This window comes from Danio rerio, chromosome 1 (genome assembly GCF_049306965.1).
Source record: "Danio rerio strain Tuebingen ecotype United States chromosome 1, GRCz12tu, whole genome shotgun sequence".
NCBI classification, from domain to species: Eukaryota; Metazoa; Chordata; class Actinopteri; order Cypriniformes; family Danionidae; genus Danio; species Danio rerio.
The window spans coordinates 52,555,841-52,580,000 of NC_133176.1; the positions used below are offsets into that span (position 1 = coordinate 52,555,841).

Here is a 24,160-nt window from a genome sequence, read left to right on the forward strand (position 1 = left end):
ACATAAATATGTTGCTAGCATGTTTTAACACTATTTAGCATGTTGCTATCATATATCTAACCAAAACAAAGAGAGACTTAAAGAGCTGTAGGCTGACATTTTTTAAGTTAGCATAAACCAGTCAATCTTTCTTTTTTCGCTTGGAGTGCAGAAGGCCATAGAGCTGCTTATTGTGAAATAACTTGGCTGTATAACTGTTCTAACTGGTCTTTGGACTCAGTGATAACAAGCTGCATTTACATGTTTACATTATGGGTAACTTCATGCAAACACAGAGCCCTCAGTTTTTCACACTGTTTTTGCAGAGTCTGTTTCAGTCAAGCAGTGTTGAGCAAGCTTTCTAAAGCTTTCTGGCATCAGGACAACATTCTTTTTGGGTTAAATAAATCCTGACCAGCGTCTCTGAGAACCACTGTGGTTTAGGGGAAATCGAAACCTAACTAGATTGTGTTTATTAGAGCATGCTGACAGCAATTGCTTTCTTCTGTGCTTCTTTTTAGTACATTTAGAGCAAAGTAATTTAATGCAAAGCCTAAATTACTTTTTTATTATTATTTTACAGTTCTGTCATGAACATTGACGTTTGTATTGATAATGATGGCCTGCAATTAAAGAGTAAATTTGCAAATATATAGGCTACAGCATATTGTGACACACTGAATGCTGAAATAATGGCTGCTTTCAGCTTTGCATGACAAGAAAAACACATCTAAAATATACACAGTTATAATTAATTTATTATGAAAGCTATTAGCATGCTGTTACCATTAACATGAACAAATATGCTTTATTATCAGGTTCTTCACATGGTTAGCATTTTGTAAACATGAATTACCATGTTTCTAGTATTCTTAGTAGGCTATATCATAGCATAAATTTGCATGTTTGGTTGGTACCAGCACCATTAACATTGTTAAAAAGAGTTAGCAGGCTGCTAACATGTTGCTAGGTTATTTAGAAGGCTTTGCTAATGATACACACTGCTTGTGTCAAGCCAACATTAATGAAATCCTCATGTTTCTAGCATGGTACTATTAGCGTAAATTAGCATGGTATTAGCATAAATGAACATATTTATAACAAGGTTAACATTGTTACAATCAATTAGCATTAACACATGGTGTCAGCATGCATGGGATATTTACAAGTCTTTGCTAATGATACACACTGTGTTTGTGTCAAGTCGACATTAATGAAATCCCAATGTTTCTAGCATTGTTAGCATGCTATTAGCTTAATTAACAAGATGTTCACATAAATGGCCATGGTTATAACAGGGTTAACATCAATTAGATGGTGGCTAACATGGTGTCAGCATGCATGAGCTATTTACAACGCTTTGCTAATGATTCACACTGTGTATGCGTCAAGCCAACATGAATAAATCCACCATGTTTCCAGCATGATTCGCTTGCTAATAGCTTTCATTAACAAGGTGTTAGCATAAATGAGCATGTTTATAACAAAGTTAACATTGTTAACATTAGTTAGCTTGTGGTAAACATGATGCCAGCTTGCATGGGCTATTTACAAGGCTTTGCTAATGATACAGAGTGTCAAGCCAAAATTAATAAAATGACAATGTTTTTAGCATGGTTAGCATATTATTAGATTAAATTAGCAAGGTGTTAGCAGCATAATGAGCATGTTTATTACAGGGTTAACATTGTTATCATTAATTACAGTAGCATGTGGCTAACATAGTGCCAGCATGCATGGGCTATTTACAAGACTTTGCTAATGATACACACTATGTTTGTGTCAAGCCAACATTAATAAAAATCACTGTGTTTCTAGCATCGTTACAATACTATTAGTTTAAATTAGCAAGATGTTAGCATACATGAGCATGTATATAACAAGGAGAAACATATTACTATCTATTAGCATGTGGCTAACATGGTGTCAGCATGCATGGGCTATTTACAAGGCTTTGCTAATGATACACACTGTGTGTCAAGTCAACATTAATAAAATTACCATGTTTCTAGCATGGTAAGCATACAATTAGCTTAAATTAGCAAGGTGTTAGCATAAATGAACATGTTTATAACAAGGGTAACATTGTTACCATAAATTAACATGATGCCAGCATGTTCTAGGCTAGTTGCATGATTTTGCTAATAATAGAAAGACAGTGTGCCCATGTCTTGACAGCAGGAGGTATAAAAATAAATACCAGTCGCACTCAGCAACCAAGTTAACATGTTTTATGCTTATATCATTGCGAGGTCTTCAGGACTGCTCTGTATAGGAGTCCCTATGGTGTGTTGTGTTTGTGCGAACAGCCAGTCCAGCGGGTCTTGATGTGAAATGTTCGGGCACTTGCAGTGGTTCAGGGTCAGTGATGCGTTGTCAGGTCTGCTGATGGCCCAGGGTCTGTGTGCCAGGCTCATGCTGGGGAATCTGGCGGTCCGCAGTGGGCACAGACGGGAGCGCTGCAGGGGGCCACTGAGGGGGTAGCTGGGCTGGGACAGCTCCCGAATGGACTCCATGTACTCCTCCAGACTTTGAGCCTGAAGCTCGCTCTCCTGGAGCTCTGCGATGGTGGGCAGCAGATCCACCGAGGGCCGCCGCCTCCTGGGCTTCATGCTGGAACCCACAGAGTTATGTAAGCACTGCATTCACACTTCAGCTATTACAAATTAATTATTGCAAATATTTGATATTAAAAGCTTGAGAATGTGTTAAGTATGATTCACAGAGTGTCTGTGGCATCGGGAGAGTTAGCTGACATGTTTCCAATCTGTTCCTAGGAACTGCATGCTTGTTGTTTTTTCATTTCAGCTGTTTCTGTAAGACTTTTGGCAAGTCATTTTCCCCAAATGGTTTTTATTTTGTTAGCATGGTCGCCTTGTTGTTAGCATGAATTTCCCTGCAGAAAAATCCAGCTTAAACCAGCCTGGGCTGGTTGACTGGTTTTAGCTGGTTGACCAGCCTGGTTTTAGAGGGGTTTTGGCCATTTCCAGGCTGGTTTCCAGCCATTTCCAGCCTGGTCTTAGCTGGCCAGGCTGGGAAATGACCAGCTAAAACCAGCTTGACCAGCCTAGCCGGGCTAGGAGTCCAGCCAAAACCAGCTATGTCCAGCTTAAACCAGGCTGGTCAAGCTGGTTTTAGCTGGATTTAGGTTGTCATTTTCCAGCCTGACCAGCTAGACCAGGCTGGAAATGGCTGGAAACCAGCCTGGAAATGGCCGAAACCCCTCTAAAACCAGTCTGGTCAACCAGCTAAATCCAGCCAACCAGCCTAGGCTGGTTTAAGCTGGATTTTTCAACAGGGTTGATATTGTAATTATCAGAATACCTTAATTAGTTAGCATACAGCATGAAAGAGTTGGTTGGATAACCCTGCTGAAAAATCCAGCTTAAACCAGCCTAGGCTGGTTGGCTGGTTTTAGCTGGTCAACCAGGCTGGTTTTAGAGGGGTTTTGGCCACTTCCAGGCTGTTTTCCAGCCATTTCCAGCCTGGTCTTAGCTGGTTAGGCTGGGAGATGACCAGCTAAAACCAGCTTGACCAGCCTAGCAGGCTGGGAGCCCAGCCAAAACCAGCTATGTCCAGCTTAAACCAGGCTGGTCAAGCTGGTTTTAGCTGGATTTAGCTGGTCATTTTCCAGCCTGACCAGCTAAGACCAAGCTGGAAATGGCTGGAAACCAGCCTGGAAGTGGCCAAAACCCCTCTAAAACCAGCCTGGTCGACCAGCTAAAACCAGCCAACCAGCCTAGGCTGGTTTAAGCTGGATTTTTCAGCAGGGAAAACGGGAATATGTTGTTAGCATGCTAGCATTAATGAGTAAACCCAACTGATTTATGTAAGCACTCCATTTACACCTCAGTTATTACAAATGAATAACTGTAAACATTTGATATTGAAAGCTTGAGAATGTGTTAAGTATGATTCACAGAGTGTCTATGTCATTGGGAGAGTTAGCAGGCATGATTCCAGTCTGTTCCTAGGAACTGCATGCTAGTTATACTTTCATTTCAGCTGTTTTTCTATGCTTTTTGCCATGATATTTCAATGCTATAATTATTTTTGCAAATGGTTTACATGTATTAACATTTTGTTTGCATGGTTGTCTTGTTGTTAGCATGAATTAGATGTTGCGATTATCAGAATGCCTTAATTAGTTAGCATACAGCATGAAAGAGTAAGTGGCTAGCATGTTTCTAGCATGCATTAGCATGTTTTGCTATTATTCTTCAAGCAGATTATCATATTGAAAGCATGTAAGCGTGATTGCATAATAGCATAATATCGCTAACCCATTTCTAGCACAAGATATGTTTTTTAGATAAAACATGAGTATGTTGTTAGCATGCTAGCATAAATTAGCATGTTGAGCTAGGAATTAGGAACTGACAGCTACGTAAGCACTCAGTTACACCTAAGTTATGCAAATTAATTATTGCAATCAATGAAAGCTTGAGAATGTGTTAAGTATGATTCACAGAGTGTCCGTGTCCGTGAGGTTAAGCTGACATGATTCCAGTCTGTTCCTTACTTCATGGTTGGCTTCCATTTCAGCTGCTTTTGTGTTATTTTTGCCAAGTTATTTATACGCTATCGTTATTTTTCCAAATGGTTTACATGTATTAACATTTTGTTAGCCTGGTTGTCTTGTTGTTAGCATGAATGCGATAGTCAGAATACCTTAATTAGCTAGCATACTGCATGAAAGAGTATGTGGCTATATTTCTAGCATGTATTAGCATGTTTTGCTATAATGTTTCAAGTGTATTATCATATAGAAACCATGTAAACATGATTATATTATTTCTACTGAATTAGCACACTATCGCTAACATATTTCTCACACAAATAAACGTAAATATGTTTTTTAGATAAAACATGAATATGTTTTTAGTATTGTAGCATAAATTAGCATATTGAGCTAGGAATTAGGTACTGACAGAGTTATGTAAGCATTCAGCTACACCTCAGATATTTCAAATGAATTATTGTAAACATTTGATAATAAAAGCTTGAGAATGTGTTAAGTATGAAGCACAGAGTGTCCGTGTCCGAGAGGTTAAGCTGACATGATTCCAGTCTGTTCCTTACTGCATGGTTGGCTTCCATTTCAGCTGCTTTTGTGTGATTTTTGCCAGGTTATTTATACGCTATCGTTATTTTTCCAAATGGTTTACATGTATTAACATTTTGTTAGCCTGATTGTCTTGTTGTTAGCATGAATGCGATTGTCAGAATACCTTAATTAACTAGCATACAGCATGAAAGAGTATGTGGCTATATTTCTAGCATGTATTAGCATGTTTTGCTATAATGTTTCAAGTGTATTATCATATCGAAACCATGTAAACATGATTATATTATTTCTACTGAATTAGCACACTATCGCTAACATATTTCTCACACAAATAAACGTAAATATGTTTTTTAGATAAAACATGAATATGTTTTTAGTATTGTAGCATAAATTAGCATATTGAGCTAGGAATTAGGTACTGACAGAGTTATGTAAGCATTCAGCTACACCTCAGATATTTCAAATGAATTATGGTAAACATTTGATAATAAAAGCTTGAGAATGTGTTAAGTATGAAGCACTGTGTCTGTCATCGGGAAATCACTGAAATGATTCCAGTCTGTTTCTAGGAACTGCGAGCTTCTTATCTTTTCATTTGAGCAGTTTTAATTGTACGATTTTGCCAAGTTATTTCTAATGCTATCAGCAGGTTACATTAAAGCAAACCAGAAACATTTACTGAAGTTCTGCAATCACTAACCAAATTAACAGCATTCCTGTAAAATTACAACTTACCCCAAGTTTTTTTGAAAATAAAATTATACATGTAAATAAATGATCAGCCTGATAGTTTGTGATTATTTCAGCAAATGTTTGACTTCTTGCATACAGTAAACAGTTGCTGGCCCTTCTATGACATACAACCCTCTGGTATATTCTTCGGCCATTTAAGACCAATACATTTTATGTTTTGGAATTTTTAAACATGACAGAATCATCTAAATGGTCTAAAACTCCTTGACTTAGTTGGCATTTGGTATGTGAACACACACAAAAATTGAGGCCTTGATTCAAGCATGCTAAATGGTTGTAAAAAATAGCTGGCGTTTGTTTTTGAATGGTAAAGACTTTATTTTACCTAGCCAGCAGCTAGCTCTCTGCAACTCTTACGTGGTCGCAGACTGAAGCTAAGCAAGGCTGCTCCCGGTCAGTACCTGGATGGGAGACCTCATTGGAAAGCTGGTTTGCTGCCTGAAGTGGTGTTTGTGAGGCCAGCCGGGGCGCTCAACCTGTGGTTTGTGTGGGTCCTAACACCCCAGTATATTGATGGGTACTCTACACTGCTCAGTGAGCACTGTCTTTCTGATGAGATGTTTGTGAGATCAAGAAGTCATTAAAAATCCCAGGATGTCCTTCGAAAAAGAGTAGGGGTTTGACCCAGGCATCCTGGCCAAATTTGCCCACTGGCCTCTGTCCAACCATCCCTATATCATAAATGGCTTCATCAATCTGTCTCCTCTAGATGGTGTGTGGTGTAGGGTTTAGTGTATGGCTGCCATCGCGTCATCCAGGTTGATGAGAAGACTTCCCTCAAAATGTGTGTTCCCCCCAAGAAAATGTGTAAAGTGCCTTGAGTGTCCAGAAATAAACTATATAAACTTAAGAAATAATTATTATAATATAAAGAATTACTGTAATAATTAAAAATTAACTAACCCTAAAAATTACAAAACATGAATTGCTTTCAATAAGGGGAAAATTGGATGTTAATTTCTACATAAATATTATTTATTACAAACGAACTCTCTCAAAATGAAAAATCACAAAGAAAAAATATTATCCAACAAAAATAAATTTGATTGATTTTACTGAAAAACATCAGAGGGTGCTTTACAGGCATTCGTCCCATTTTTGACCGCGAAGACCACAAGTGTGATTCACAAATAAGGATCACCAGAGGGTTTTACATAACAATGATTTGTTCTATAGCCAAACAAAAAACAGATCATAAAGGGGCTAATAATATTGATCTTAAAATATATATACTCTTAGAATTAAAAACTACTTTTTCCAGCCAGTTTAAAATAAATAAGACTTCCTCTAAAAGAAATATATATATATATATATATATATATATATATATATATATATATATATATATATATATATATATATATACAGTGTATATATATATATATATACAGTGTATATATATATATATATATATATACAGTGTGTATATATATATATATATATATATATATATATATATATATATATATATATATATATATATATATTCAGTATATTATAGGAATTACTGTGAAAGTATCATTGCTCTTTTAAACATGACTTGAAATATATTTATAAAAGAATTAAAAATTCACAGGAGAACTAATCGTTTTTCCTTCAACTGCATATATTTTACATGCATTATAAATTAACTGCAAAGACTCACCTAAGTGTGTGTTCTCTCTTGCTTTCTCAAGTCCAGATCTCTGTTCTTCAGTCAGTCGGAAGCGACTGCTGAGGATTTAGTACTATTACTGACTTTAAATCCTCTGGCATCAAGAGCAAAGCTGCTAAAAATAAGTAAAGGGCATCCCGAGTATTTAGAGTGTGTCTGTTTGTTTGTGTGTCTGTGTGTGCATGTTTATTTTTTAGGTCAGTGCATGTTTTTCAACAGGTAACAATCTTATACAACACTGTAAAAAAACATCTGTTAATTAACAGGTTATCTATTTAGCGTTTATTTTTACATTTAATTTAGGCTATTAATTGCATTAACTTTTAATTAATTGCATTGACTATTTATCTCTGCTCGGGCGACTTTTGATGTTGACAACTCCACTGCGTAGTTTAACAAAGCAAGTGCTTAATGGGTTCCTCATGAGTTTTATTGTTTTCTTTTTGCTAAATAAGCACATTCCAATTTTGGTTCTTGCAACACATTTCAAAAACTGTTGGAACAATAAAGCGTTTACCACTTTGTAATGTTGCCATTTGAGCATCAGCCTGGTAGGTCTCTTCGGTTATCTAACCAGAGACTGTTATGCATCTCTAAGTCGAGGCTGAAATGCAGAGGTGACCGTGCCTTCACAGTATCTGGTCCTAGGTTGTGGAATGCTCTGCCCCTCTGTATCAGATTTGTTTCATCGCTGTCTGTTTTTAAATCTATGTTGAAAACTTACCTCTTTGATTTGGCATTTTATCTATGAAAATTGTCTCTTTTAGCTATAATTTCATATATACATTTGTTTTTCTCTGTTTTGATTTGTACTGTGCAGCACATTGGTCAACCTCTGGTCGTGTTAAATAGTGCTATATAAATAAAATTGACATTGACATTTCTTTTCACAACACTTAAAAGATGTTTAGGGACTGAAGACAGCAAGTGATGAAGTGTTTCAGGAGTAATTTTGTCCCATTCTTTCTGCGCACAAGTGTTAATGTGGGCAACAGTATGTGGTCTTCATCTTCACTCCTAACTCATTCTCACATTCTCTATTGAATACAGGTTGGGACTGCAGGCAGGCCAGTCAAGTACCTGTATTCTCTTTGTAATGTGTGCAGAATGTGGTTTCGCATTGTCTTGTTGAAATTTGCATGGGCGTCCTTGTAAAACACGCAGCATATTGTGCTCCAAAATGTACTTTTTTTATCATTAATAGTGCTCTCACAAACATGAAAGTTACCTTTGCTAAGAGCACTGACACAACCTCATAACAAAACAAACCCTGGCTTTTGGACTTGTTGCTGGTAACAGTCTGGATGATACTTATTTAATCCAGAGCACACGGCGTTCATTTCTTTCAAAAAATACCTGAAATAGTGATTTATCTGATCACAGTACACGTGTCCACTGCGTGATGGTTCAATCCATATGAGCCAAGTAGACACTGTTAACATAGGGCTTCCTTTTGGCACAGTACAGTTTTGACTGGCATTTGTGGCTGTAACCACAGATTGTAGTACATGACAAACGTTTGACAAAGTAGTTCTGAGCCCATATGGTGAAATCGCTTATAGATGAATGACAGTTCTTGGTGTAGTGCCGCCTGAGGGATTGGAGATCACGGTTGTTCAGCTTAGGTTTGTGCCCTTGTCCTTTATGCACTGAAATTCCTCCAGATTTACTTCAAACTAACAAAAATCTCAAGAGGCACCTTTTCTTTACACTTTCTACCAAAATTAAGGTCCCATAATGCAAATCAAAGGTGTAAATAATTGAAAAAAAAAAAAAAACTGTTGATTTACAGATATGTTTTACAGCAAACTTTTCTGATCTACTGTATTTTATATTATCATATTTGCTTGTGTGTTATATATTTGCACAGCTGATTTGCATTTCTCACTTTATTTTCTATTCATCTCATTGTGTTGTGCAATATTTGCTGAATCTTTCTTCTTCGCTTTTGGAAACAGTATTTAAGATATTTGTTTTCCCCTTTTCTCTCTTTTTTTTTTTTTTTTTTGTTTTGCTTGATTTAAAGTTGACTGAATTTCTCAGGACGAACGAATTAATTCCAGTTTGAACAAGTCAGATGTAATTGTGATTGAAGATTATTGCGAAAGCGTTTTCTGAATGTGTGCCATCTCTCTTTTATCATCTAGACATATTCCCACAGTGCAGACCGTAGATCCTTGTCAAGGCTGATTAAAAGACTCATGACTGCTGTATCAACGCCTCCGTTTTCCTTCAGGCTTTCAGAACAGGTATTGCAGATCAGCCGCCTGATAATTGCAAGATTTCTCATGGCTCTGATTCACAGAAAACATTTAGGAAACTTGATTGCTGTGTGTGTAACAAGGCTTTAGCAATTAGTGATATAATAAAATACCAACATGTATATTAATTGCTTGTGGTATTTAAGAAATGTTGATATAAAAAGCATACATGGCAGCCTTGGCGGATTTGCAAAAACAAAAACTGCACAAACACACAACACACAAAATAACCCTTAATTTTATAACTTATGCTCGTGAAAAATGCTGGGAACTACAAATCTACTTCTACTCAATAATTTAAGTTTACTCTAATTCAATTAAAATTGAGTTTGCATAACTTGTTTCAATCAAGTTCAATGAACTTTTTAACTATTTGTTTGGAACAAACTCATTCCATTAAAATAATATAATTACACTTTTTTTTTAGCTTTTTTTAGATTTTTACTGACTGTGTGATTGTCGGGATTTGCTTTCAAGCTCTAACATGCACATAAATCTTTTCTTTTATCCTGCTCAGTCATAACAACCTAAAAAAATTGTGATAAAACTGAATTAAACCCTTATCTCTTCATTTGAATACAATTGGGGGATTCAGGAAGTTATTCAAACTCCGTGATACGGTCATGGCTTGTATGGAGAAATACCCAAAACAGGAAGACGCATCAGACAAAATGATTAATGCAAGATGATGCTGACATCACTCACGATGCTGACACAACTCCACATGATAAGACTTAAGAGCGCCACACTTTCTGGAACCGTAAAGAGGATTTTGAGTGCGGATTTCTGTGGAAACTTACTGGCCTTTCTGAACACTAAGACTTCCCGCTAATACAGTATATATATATATAATAAAGATGCGGTCAGTGAGGTGAGCAGACACACATATTTGGTCTCTGGTGAACATCTGGTAGAGCTTATAGCTTGACAGTCCAATGTTATTGCATATAGATATCATGTTTAAATGGATAGTTTAACATATATATATATATATATATATATATATATATATATATATATATATATATATATATATATATATATATATATATATATATTTCTTTTTTCTTTCTTTCTTTTTTTTGACTCATCCTTCACTATTTTAAAATCTACTTGAGCTTCTTTTTTCTGTTGAAAACAAATAAAGATGTTTTGAAAAATGCTGGTAGCTGGCTCTCATCAACTTCCATTGAATTGTTGGGTTTTTGTCACTATGTAAGCCAATGGGTGCCAGCAACATGCATTTATTTAAATATCTTATTTTGTGTGCAAAAGAAAGCAACTCATTAAGGTTTATAAGGGGGAGTAAATGATGAGGTAATTTTAATTTTTGTTATAACTATAGTATTAAGGTATAAGGCAATGCAATACAGGCAAAATCTCTTTTTTCATGGACCTGTCGGTTTTGATGGGGCTTTTTTTTCAGTATAATGGGAAAAAAATATACAAAATTCACTTTTAAATGCAACTTTTGTCTTCCTTTTTCCGATTTAGCTTTGTAGATTTTAATTGCAATATATTTATAAAGGTGAAATGTGTGTGAGTGAGAGTGTTTCCAAGTGATGGGTTGTTGCTGGAAGAGCATCCGCTGCGTAAAACATATGCTGGATAAGTTGGCGGTTCATTCCGAGGACTAAGTTGAAAAGAAAATGGATGAATGAATGTGCCTAAATATATATATATATATATATATATATATATATATATATATATATATATATATATATATATGTGTGTGTGTGTGTGTGTGTGTGTGTGTGTGTGTGTGTGTGTGTGTGTGTGTGTGTGTGTGTGTGTGTGTGTGTGTGTGTACATGGAAAAGGCGCGATATGTAAATAGCTCCTAAGGTCTCCATCATTTGCAATCTCCAGCATGTACAGTTGAAGTCAGAATTATTAGCCCCCTGCCTTTAAATTTTTTTTTCTTTGTAAATATTTCCCAAATGATGTTTAACAGAGCCAGGGAATTTTCACAGTATGTCTGATAATATTCTTTCTTCTGGACAAAGTCTTATTTGTTTTATTTCAGCTAGAATAAAAGCAGTTTTTAATTTTTTAAACACAATTTTATGGACAATATTATTAGCCCCTTTAAGCTATATTTTTTCCATAGTCTACAGAACAAACCATCGTTATACAATAACTTGCCTAATTACCCTGACCTGCCTAGTTAGCCTAATTAACCTAGTTAAGCCTTTAAATGTCATTTTAAGCAGTATAGAAGTGTCCTGAAAAATATCTAGTCAAATATTATTTACTGTCATCATGGCAAAGATAAAATAAATCAGTAATTAGAGATGAGTTATTAAAACTATTATGTTTAGAAACGTGTTGAAAAAATCTCTCCGTTAAACAGAAATTGAAGAAAACCATAAACGGGGGTTAATAATTCTGACTTTAATTGTATAGCAAATTGTGAAATTATTTTTTTTTTTTTTTTTTTACATTTTATGAAATATTTTGTGATAAACCATCATATTCAAAATGCCCTCTGTAAAAAGCTTTGCTTTAAATCTCAAATAATGAAATACAAATTTAATTTTTATTTTTGCATCTTGCTGTGTTCTAGTTTTAAAGTTAGAAATGTGCATAATGAAATAATGTATCACGTCCAGATCCAAACATAACATTTTAGAGAATGTGTGATAACATTCCTAATGCAATCAATCAGCAGTGGAAGTATGATTATTACTATTAGTTATTTTTGTTTCCCTTTAGAAAAAGTGTGACACATTATCACGTGAAAATGTCCTCACTGTAAGGTCTCTCTGGGGTTCCTGTTCAACTATTCAATCCACAGGAGACATTTCAAGATTCCTAAAGTGTCTGTGTGAGCCTGTGGGCTGATTTATTTATTTTTATTTTTTTTATGAATGGAAAGGATGTGACGTTTATATGTGAGCCTGAATTACTATGCACAGCTGGTGGACATGCTTCTTACACATCACACAATCACATTCCTCAAGATCATTTTAAAGCTAGTTACACATGCTTGATTCATTGACGGTTATGTAAGAGAAATGTGTCATTTCTTCTTGATGAGTGTGTTTTCCTCATATGACGTACAATGAAACAAATTGACAGGAACTGATTATTAATTTATTCATTTTCCTTCAGCTTAATCCCTTATTTATCAGGGGTTATCACAGCAGAATGAACCGCCAACTATTCCGGCATGTGTTTTAAAAGAGCAGATGCCTTTCCAGCAATGACCTATACACACTTGTGTTCAAAGAGTAAATATCTTGATGGTTCTGTGGATCTCGTCTATCAAATCTGATCTTTATTTCGTATTTTCTATTGGATTAAAGTCAGGTGATTGGCTGGGCCACTCTACAGCTTGATTTTCTTTCTCTGAAAGCATTTGAGAGTTTCCTTGACTGTGTATTGGATCATTGTCTTGCTGAAATGTTCATCCTGGTTTTATATTCATCATCCTGCTAATATAGATGTTGGACTGAAGCAGCTAACATTCATTTACATTGACAAAGGGCAGATTTCAGCTGCTGTCTGGGCTTTCACTGGCTTTCTACACCTCTATTTCTTCGTGTGTTCAATACTCTTTCCCTGCGTCATTTCATTTTATCATGCATAACTTAATTTGTAAACTAATTAGACTTGTTTTCTTTGCATATATGAATTTCTACGTTTTTTACCCACATCCAGGGAAAATATGAAATATGTTTTCTGAGAAAAATGCTGACGTGTTCAATAACATGTCCAAACGTGTTCTTATATTCCCTGCTGTACATGCAGCATTTTACTTTACATGCATCATGTTTTCTGTACGCAGACCCTCACTTGCATGTAAAAACTAAAGTATACTTAAGGCCTGATACTATGTAAGTATAATTCTGACAAATAAACATTACCATTTAAAGTCCATGCAATTCGTTAGTTGCTTTAACAGTTGACTTTTTTTTCAGCATAATGACTAATTGTTCAATTTATGACTAACAATGTGTGCTAAAGCAAAGTTGTACATTTTGATTTCATTTAGAATTAAAGTCTGCATGAACCGGAAGCTGCAACCTTTTTTAAGCATTGTGAAGTAGTTTCTAGAGAAACAAAATATATTAAATAAGGAAACAGTGGGCATGGCTTGTTTTTTCTGCTGCAAGCTGATTGGATGTAGTAAAGTAGGCATTTCATTCAGAAGGGTTGGGAAAAAGGTTAAGAGTTATTACAACCTAACAAAGTGGTCGCCAACCTTTTTTATCACTGCAAACTGGTCAACTCTTTACTGCAGACCAGGTGGGGATTGGGTGGGGTTTGGGTGGAGGTGTACTAGGCAACCATCAACTGTTTTCTCATAGGATGATGCGCCTCCAATGGAAATAACAAAGTTGCGAATGGAAAAGACGCAAGGGAGAAACACTTAATGCTTCATTACCTGCGACTTGTTTGTGTACAAAATCCAGGCATAACACTGTATGACAACGTTTCAGATGACTGTTCTAGAGCCTACAGCTAATCAATCTAACAGATTCTGGAGTGCATTACATCTCTAAAGAAAAATATAAATGATGAATGATCTTAAATAAAACAAATACATTAATAGAGATGGTATATAAGAACAAAATTTCACTCAACTGGGAAATGAGGCAACTTGAAGGGTTTGTGAGCACAATTAAGTGCACACGGCCTGCCATATCATCTGATAATTGTAGGAAATAATAACAAAAGGCAACTGGCTGTGTAAAGCCACATTAAACGAAACAAAAATACGATACATATGCTGTGTTCAGCGGCTAATCAGCCGGAATCAGCACAGGTGATGCGGCGGCGACCAGAGAGACCTAGCTGTCATTTAATTGGCCCTGCCCTTAATTATGCAGACTTAATATAAACAAAACAGATGACTTATAAAAAAAAATCCCCCCCTTGCAGTTGTCATGAAGGGTCAAATTAGCTATAGGAACTAAAAATAGTTCTGCAGGCTGCACCGTTTTTCTGCTGTAAAGTTGGCCATTTTAACATTGGGGGTCAATAGAAATTTGCTCTATAATGGAGCCAGGACGAGCAGAATTTCAATGAATTGCAGTTTTAGTTACTTCCGGATTTGCTTCTCAAGGGAGAGCGCCGCCGGCAAGAGTTGCCGACTGGTCAAAACTGAATACCAATACCTTCGCCCAATACCTTAAAATCATGTAATCTGAGAATTTAACTGACAGAGACTTTAACAAACAGGAAGTGCATTTTCAGGTGTTTATTTTAAATTAGAAGCGCAAACTTTTTTTTAAAATACATGGACAGATGAAATGCACAAAACTGGCAATGTAAGCTAACAAAATCATATGGTTTGTTTTGATTTAATTTGTGCTTTAGGATTTTTTTAAAAATGCGCATGCATGTAAAACATGATTGTTGGTTTTAAGAAAGCTAGAAAGAAATAATGCACTAACCTGCTGGGCAGGAGAAAATGATGAAGGGGTTGTAAGCAGAACCCACTCTTTCATCTCCAGCATGTGGAATTGTATAAATCTGAAACATTCAAATGGGCAAATCAGTAGAGCGCTGAATGCGTCGACAATGTCGAATATAAATATTCTATGAAGCAGCCAGCAAACATACCAACACATCAGTCCACAGGCTTTGATCTCCATCTGCCGCTTTGTAGGAACAGAGATAGCAAACGGTTTTGCTCAGGCTGTAACCAAAGGAGGGATACTTCTGATTTTACTCCTATCGCCACTGTGCAGACTCCAACTGCGTAGAAAGAGATTTTGTTTCTGAGACATCATTAGACATAAAACAGCCGCTGCTATAATTGCATGTTTGTGAGAGTCGTGCGCAGGCTTTTGATAGGCAGATGAGATGAAATTGGTCTTTGTGTCTCTAAACAACATTAATCACAGACGAACTACATGGCTGCTGGTGCAACTGATAGGTTCACATCTTTAGCTAGGTGTTTTGTTTTGTTTTCAGCAGGCCTATTTACTGAACATGAGTAAAAGGTTCATGCTAACAAGAACAATGGCACTTTAAAATAAAACTTTTTGTTAGCTTTCTAGCAACATTTCTGAGATGTAGTTCAGTACACCCAACAGCTATACTGTTCAAAGGGTCTGAGCAAGTAGCTCAGTGGTTAGCACTGTCGCCAAACACCAAGAAGGTTGCTGGTTTGAGTCTCAGCTGTATCAGTTTGCATTTCTGTGTGGAGTTTGCATGTTTTCCCCATGTTGACATTGATTTCCCCCACCGTCCAAAGACATGCGCTATAGGTTTATTGAATAAAATTAATTGCATACTTCCATACTGTTTTTAAAACTGGTGTGTGAGTCCAAATTATTAGATTATGTTGTTAAAACTAACTTAGAGTGCCACCAGCTGTTAAAAAGCTAGCCTAGAGCGCCATCTGCTGTTTAAAAACAAGCCTAGAGTGCCATCTGTTGTTAAAAACTAGCCTAGAGTGCTGCCTGCTGTTTAAAAACTATCCTAGAGATCCACCTGTTGTTAAAAACTTGCCTAGAGCAACATCTGCTGTTTAAAAAATAGCCTAGAGCTCCACCTGCTGTTAGAAACTAGCCTAGAGCACCATCTGCTGTTTAAAAACTAGCCTAGAGTGAGATCTGCTGTTTAAAAACAAGCCTAGAGTGCCATCTGTTGTTAAAAACTAGCCTAGAGTGCTGCCTGCTGTTTAAAAACTATCCTAGAGCTCCGCCTGTTGTTAAAAACTTGCCTAATGCAACATCTGCTGTTTAAAAACTAGCCTAGAGCTCCACCTGCTGTTAAAAACTAGCCTAGAGTGCCATCTGTTGTAAAAAACTATCCTTTAGTGCCGCCTGCTGTTTAAAAACTAGCCTAGAGTACCATCTGTTGTAAAAAACTATCCTTTAGTGCCGCCTGCTGTTTAAAAACTAGCCTAGAGTACCATCTGTTGTAAAAAACTATCCTTTAGTGCCGCCTGCTGTTTAAAAACTAGCCTAGAGTACCATCTGTTGTAAAAAACTATCCTTTAGTGTCGCCTGCTGTTTAAAAACTAGCCTAGAGTACCATCTGTTGTAAAAAACTATCCTTTAGTGCCGCCTGCTGTTTAAAAACTAGCCTAGAGTACCATCTGTTGTAAAAACTATCCTTTAGTGCCGCCTGCTGTTAAAAACTAGCCTAGAGTACCATCTGTTGTAAAAAACTATCCTTTAGTGCCGCCTGCTGTTTAAAAACTAGCCTAGAGTACCATCTGTTGTAAAAACTATCCTTTAGTGCCGCCTGCTGTTAAAAACTAGCCTAGAGTGCCATCTGTTGTAAAAAACTATCCTTTAGTGCCGCCTGCTGTTTAAAAACTAGCCTAGAGTGCTATCTGTTGTAAAAAACTATCCTTTAGTGCCGCCTGCTGTTTAAAAACTAGCCTAGAGTACCATCTGTTGTAAAAAACTATCCTTTAGTGCCGCCTGCTGTTTAAAAACTAGCCTAGAGTGCTATCTGTTGTAAAAAACTATCCTTTAGTGCCGCCTGCTGTTTAAAAACTAGCCTAGAGTACCATCTGTTGTAAAAAACTATCCTTTAGTGCCGCCTGCTGTTAAAAACTAGCCTAGAGTACCATCTGTTGTAAAAAACTATCCTTTAGTGCCGCCTGCTGTTTAAAAACTAGCCTAGAGTACCATCTGTTGTAAAAAACTATCCTTTAGTGCCGCCTGCTGTTTAAAAACTAGCCTAGAGTACCATCTGTTGTAAAAAACTATCCTTTAGTGTCGCCTGCTGTTTAAAAACTAGCCTAGAGTACCATCTGTTGTAAAAAACTATCCTTTAGTGTCGCCTGCTGTTTAAAAACTAGCCTAGAGTACCATCTGTTGTAAAAACTATCCTTTAGTGCCGCCTGCTGTTAAAAACTAGCCTAGAGTACCATCTGTTGTAAAAACTATCCTTTAGTGCCGCCTGCTGTTAAAAACTAGCCTAGAGTACCATCTGTTGTAAAAAACTATCCTTTAGTGCCGCCTGCTGTTTAAAAACTAGCCTAGAGTACCATCTGTTGTAAAAACTATCCTTTAGTGCCGCCTGCTGTTAAAAACTAGCCTAGAGTACCATCTGTTGTAAAAAACTATCCTTTAGTGCCGCCTGCTGTTTAAAAACTAGCCTAGAGTACCATCTGTTGTAAAAAACTATCCTTTAGTGCCGCCTGCTGTTTAAAAACTAGCCTAGAGTGCTATCTGTTGTAAAAAAACTATCCTTTAGTGCCGCCTGCTGTTAAAAACTAGCCTAGAAAGCCTCTGCTGCTCAAAAGTAGCCTAGAGCACCATCTGTTGTTAAAAAGTAGCCTAGAGTGCAATCTGTTATTAAAAACTAGCCTAGAGTGCCCTCTGCAGTTTAAAAACTAGCCGAGAGCCCCATCTACTGTTTAAAAACTAGCCTAGAGCACCAACGGTTGTTATAAACTAGCTTAAAATGACACCTGCCATTCAAAACTAATCTAGAGAGCCGCCTGCTGGTAAAAACTAGGCTGCGTCCAAAATCGCATATAGCATGCTAAAAACAATATGCGACTCGAGTAGTATGTCCGAATTCATAGAATTTGAAAAACAGCATGCTAGATGGGTTCAGGGCAGGTGCTAGGACACTTTGAGTGGTTTCTTGGAAGCTGTTATATTGCTGCTTGTATGTTCTATGCTGTTTGCTAGTTGTTGTTAGTTGGTTGCTATATGGTAGCTATACGAATGCTTGGGTAAAGCAGGTGAAGTATACTCAGTCTGTGGTTACAATGCTGATAGATGATATTACATACTCAATTATGAATTATATATTTCTTTAGGGAAAATGTCTCCGGTGTTCTTCACATTTCTATAATGTCAATGGCCTGAAATCTGTTGATGAGAAAGACAGTTCATCTCTCCACAAGCCATCATTACTCAGGGCTTTCAGCATCTGACCTTTACATTCAGAGCAAATGAGGGCAGATACGAGCTCCATCAGATGACTATTAGATTTTTCAGTAATTGGGAGTCACAAATGATCGGAAACAACTGTGAGCAACCAACACACTTCACTTCACATCATTGCTCTTGTCCTCCCTGGCTTCACCATCAGCAGAGATAAGACCGAGTAATGCCTCCAGATTATATGCTTCGCTGGAGTTTTGACTGGAATGATGGTATTTTCAGCCAATGTTAACAGTAATTAAATATTTATATCAACAGATAACAAATAAATAAAACTGACTCAAGAAATTAATCTACTATAGAGACTTATTAAACTCTATTCTGGTTTACAGAAGAGTCAATATCCAGCAGATGGTCATCGAGTCTCTTCCAAGGAAATGAGCTAAAGTATGAACTGGACATTGTTTGATGAAACAGCTCTTAAGAGAATTTAACATTTCCCAGCTGTTGGTGGTTTTGAAAACAACTACAGGATGTTACATGATTTTATTGGATCATGTTCATGTGCATCTGATCTGCACTTTTTAAATAGCCGCATACTTAGCCTATTATTCAGCCCTATACAATAAATATGCTAATTTTAGCTTAGCTTAAAAAAACGATCAGTCCTCTGGCATTTAAATCCAGCATTTCCCGATGTTGGTTTTACTTTTGTGGAATTAAAACAGGAAGGTTAAGGACTTACCTATATTTAAAAGCCCTAGTTACTGTAAATAAGACTGCTATTCAGGGCTGACCTGGGATTATCCTTAACTTCCTGTGGTAAATCGGGAATGGGCAGTTTGATCGGCACGTGACTTGTTCACTTTGTGTACAATCTGACTTTATGTTACTTGTTATAAAGGGTGTTTTATTACTTGTACTTGTTATTATTACTCATATTGGAGGAGAAGGGTGATGTAGTAAGGGGTGCTATCGCCTCACAGCAAGATGAAACATTCACTTTTTTGAGCCTTGGCTGGTCTAAATTAGGCTAAATTGTCCGTATAGTGTATGAGTGTGAACGAGGGTGTATTAATGTTTCCCAGAGATAGGTTGCAGCTGGAAGGGCATCCGCTGCGTACAACATATGCTGGTTAAGCTGGCGGGTCATTCCACTGTGGCAACCCCAGATTAATAAAGGGACTAAGCTGAAAAGAAAATGAATGAATTAGAAGAAAAAGTACAAATATTCGTTTTAATTTAGAATAAAATCCACACTGCCATCTAGCGACCAAGTTACAGTTTACACCTAAATATATCAAATAGATTTTTGTACAGACTTGGTTTGCTAAAAATGAAACTTTGTTTAAAGACGAATATGGACAGCTAAAATTACAGTACAAATTCAGCATCGATTGATTCTTCACCTATAATCAAGTACATCTAAACCTTTGTCTAATATTTAATTTAGGATATGTTTCATTTAAGTTGCTTCTGAGAAAAACAATTAGGATTATAATACATTTTTGCCATGATTTATAGACTAAATAAAATGTCTTTCAATGTTACAATACAATACTGTTATAAATTAGAATAAATTTATACTGAATAAATTGTCAGGGAAATTTTGTTTCTTATTTAAAATAAACATTTATTGTCATTTAAAAACTTTTTTTCTCTGCCTTCTTTCTTTTAAACAATTGTGTTTAGTCCATTTGTTAGTGAGCTTTTAATAATATAATATAATATAATATAATATAATATAATATAATATAATATAATATAACATAATATAATAATTTGTATGATGAATTTACTGTATTTATTTTAGAATATTTATTTATATTTATTAAAGTCCATATATGCTGCAAGTCAGAATAATTGTTTACTTAAATAAAATTATCACCCATATTTTGAGGGTGCAGTAGGTAGTTTGCATGTTCTCCCTGCATTTGCGCGGGTGATCCGGTTTTCCCCACAGTACAAAGACATGTGATACAGGTGAATTGGGCAGGCTAAATTGTCCATTGTGAATGAGTGTGTGTGGATGTTTCCCAGAGATGGGTTGCAGCTGGAAGGGCATCCACTGCATAGAACATACGCTGGATAAGTTGGCGGTTCATTCCGTTGTGGTGACCCCAAATTATTAAAGGGACTGAGCTGAAAAGAAAATGAATGCATGAACTTTGAAGTTTTTTGCAACATTAAAGCGGAAACTTTTTACTTTAAAAGCATTTAATATGCTTTATTCATGATTTAATCTAGCTACATTGCTGTTTATACTATATTTATGTGTTTGCTTTTTAATTGTGATTAAGGTTTGTTTAACATTAATTCTAATTTATTTTCTAATTTAGGGTGACACGGTGGCACAATGGGTAGCACGATAGCCTCACAGGTTCGAGCACTGGCCAGTTGGTGTTTCTGTGTGGAGTTTGCATGTTCTCCCCATGTTTGCGTGGGTTTCTTCTAGGTGCTCCGGTTTCCCCCGAAGAAATGCGGTATTGATGGACTGAATAAACAAAACTGGCCATATTGTATGGGTGTGTATAGGTCTTTTTCCCAAGACTGGGTTGCAGCTGGAAGAGCATCCATTGCGTAAAACATATGCTGGATAAGTTGGCGGTTCATTTCGCTGTGGCGAACACCTGATGAATAAAGGATTTAAGCTCAGGAAAATGTATAAATGAACATTAAGAAAATCTTTAAATAATGTTAAATTAATCACGCAATTCACTAAAGAAAACACTAGGTGGCAATGTTGCTTATTGCTTTTGTCTGTGAAAGATTTGGTCATGAGTTTTTTTGTTTTTCGATCCAGGAAGACAGACATTATATTTAGCTTAAACAAAACTTCCAACCTAACTAAAGTGAAGTCTAAAATTTTATTTTCCTACTGAAAATTGTATTTATTTGGCACTAAAGTATGAAACAGACACTACCTTTTGAACTTATACACAAAACAGTCCAGCAATGAGTCTGTTTATATTTGATGTATGAATGTGTAGATCTAAACAAGACTCACACTGACTCCTCTTCTGATAGTAGTTTCCATCAACTGACGATTAGAAAAAAAGAAATGTAGGCTGGCATGAAGGTCTAGATGAGAGAGCTGACATGAAAAAATCATTACGAGGGCAAATCCACAGCACGAGTCCTGCAGAAATATGATTAAATGTAAACCAAAAGACTCTCAATCCAAATTAAACATTGCAGCATCTGAAAGATCCAAAAATACATATGTGGAAATGATTATATGCACAATAAGAACTCAAAGCATATATTCTCATAAGGATTAAATTACTATTTTCTTCTATTTTTCCCAAAGCAGAATAATTTTCTAGAAATTCAATTCTAAAATATTTATTTGTCCAACAAATATCTTAAAAGTTATTGGGATCACTTTATTTTGATAGTCCCTTTAAGATATGTTGTTGAATTTAAGTTCTATTGAATCTACATGCCAACTAATTAGATAACTAATTAGATTATAAGACTGTTTGGGTTAGGGTTAGTGTGTTGACATTTACGTGCAAAGTTTCATATAGTCAGTTAAAAGTCTGAGCATATCAACAGATATTAAGCAGACAGTCTACTAATACTCAAGTGAGAATAATTGGCATGAAGTTGCAGAGCAACTTTTTGTCAACAAAATGTGCAATAGGGACCATCAAAATAAAGTGTTACCAAGTTATTTTAAAAAATGAGAAAATGCTAATAATAATCTGTGCATTAAGTCTAATATTTATTCTTGTTTTAGAATCAATTCTTACAATATATTCAATGCCAAAAACTGCATTTGTGTATTTTTATATAGCTTTTAACCCCATACTAACCCAATGCATGTGACAATTTGTTTATCTTTAATAATTTACCAAATTCAATTAAAAAATAAAAAATATTAGAGCATTTCCAACAAGAAAACACTTCTTTTAAAATGCTATGTTTATTTCAGTGTGTATTTACTATCTATTTCCTAATAAAATTGGTTTCAAAATGAAGTTTAATATTTAAAAGGAAAACACAGTGCTCAGCATACATAAGTTCACCCCTCACAAATCTCTCATTTAAATTCATAATTTTATAGGATGCTTTACAATATTATATTTGTGCATATACATTAGATTAGTACAATTGCCGTGCAATTGTGTTGGATTAGCCAGTGCTAATCTTACAAAATAGGTTACAACAACAGTTTAAAAATTAGTAGCTCAAATTTATGCCATAGGGAAGTGTCTGCGTGTGTGTGTGTGTGTGTGTGTGTGTGTGTGTGTGTGTGTGTGTGTGTGTGTGTGTGTGTGTGTGTGTGTGTGTGTGTGTGTGTGTGTGAACAAACACACACACACACACACACAAAAACATATATTACTTTGAAATGGATTTTTATTTTTTTATTATTTAAAAGAGCAAAATTTGTGAGAAATAAATAAATTAAAATTAAATAAATGTACAAATAAAATAAATAAAATGTTGTTTACATTTTGTAGTTTGTAATTTTTTGGCAATATTTGGCTTAAATTTAATAGTACTGTCTTTCAATTCCTTAAGATCTTCTGTGATTAAAATGATATTTTATTAAATATATATTTTTAATAAATCTGTTTTGTTCAAATGCACAATATATATATACATACACACACACACACACACACACACACACACATACACACATATTACTTAGAAATGGATAAAAATATTTGTTTTCAAAATGGGGTGTGCTCAATTATGCTGAGCACTGTAATTATAAGAGAGAACGCATAATAAAGAAAATGGTGAAATTGTTGCATGAAATACTTTTATTTAAATTCACTGTTAAACTTCTGTCAAACTAAAAAGTAAGATATTAAAGAATGTACTGCAGGAAACCAATAGCTGGCTGAAAAACACATGGAGGTCAGTATGCTACTGCTTTCAAACATTCTTCAAAATATAGCCGAGTCATTTGTCTATAGAGGAAGGAATCACAGAGAGGTTTCAAACAAAATGAGCAGCTAAATGATGAGATAATTAATTTTAGTTTAACTGTCCCTTTAAGATGGTTCGATGATTCCATTAAAACACTTTTAGTTCACAAAAGAGCCTTTTAGTCAAACGTACTTCAAGAAAAATAGTGTAAAAAAATGTTATTAACATGATAAGATCCTTTCCCACTACAGCCTAATGAACATTTTGCGTGTGTAGTTAAATGGAGGTTAAAGGTTCTTGGTGGAGCTACATATTACAATAAAGAACCTTTATTTTTAACAGTGTAATTGTTTAATTAGGCTTCTACCATTTCCTTCACACAAATCATCATCATCACAGATGCTCAACGACGTAGCAAATGTGTGTAAAATGGGATTTGTCACATTGATCAGCCAGTTATCGCTGAGATTCAGCTGACATCATACTGAAGCGACGAGAACACACACACACACACACACATCGCCATAACACCAGCTCTTCATCATCAGCATCAGCAAGACGACCGCAGGGAAAGCAGTGAGTATCTCTTTTACATTTATTTCCGACGAAAAACGTCAGCTAGCTTAGCCGCCTGTCTCATTTCCAAACAAACCTCCGGGAAACGGTGAAGTCTAGATAAAGCATTTATTCCTTTAATTGCGTTTTCATTATCTAAATTACATTTATTTTATCAAACATTACGAGAG

At 35.7% G+C, this 24,160-nt stretch overlaps 3 protein-coding genes across 5 annotated transcripts in view; 1 reads left to right on the top strand and 2 right to left on the bottom strand.

Annotated features, from left to right (window-relative positions):
- Window positions 1-24,160, bottom strand: part of gsk3bb (glycogen synthase kinase 3 beta, genome duplicate b) — an 834,817-nt gene that overhangs the window by 667,605 nt on the left and 143,052 nt on the right. The window lies entirely within an intron of this gene.
- Window positions 720-24,160, bottom strand: part of si:ch73-6k14.2 — a 26,757-nt gene continuing 3,316 nt past the window's right edge. The window contains exons 2-5 of one of the 3 annotated variants that reach the window (XM_073954633.1): window positions 21,535-21,666; window positions 15,289-15,423; window positions 15,120-15,198; window positions 720-2,592 (exon numbers count right to left, since the gene is read on the bottom strand). In XM_073954633.1, the coding sequence (XP_073810734.1) occupies window positions 2,356-2,592; window positions 15,120-15,182 (300 nt within the window). In that variant the 5' untranslated portion in view covers window positions 15,183-15,198; window positions 15,289-15,423; window positions 21,535-21,666 and the 3' untranslated portion in view covers window positions 720-2,355. Of the gene's footprint in view, window positions 2,593-7,445; window positions 7,639-15,119; window positions 15,199-15,288; window positions 15,424-19,272; window positions 19,403-21,534; window positions 21,667-24,160 lie in introns of those variants that run through there. The other 2 variants (XM_073954630.1, XM_073954629.1) reach the window with 2 other exon arrangements.
- caly (calcyon neuron-specific vesicular protein) overlaps window positions 23,879-24,160 on the top strand; it is a 28,184-nt gene continuing 27,902 nt past the window's right edge. The window contains 1 exon segment of the mRNA NM_001326550.1: window positions 23,879-23,990. The gene's annotated coding sequence lies outside the window, so the exon portion shown is untranslated.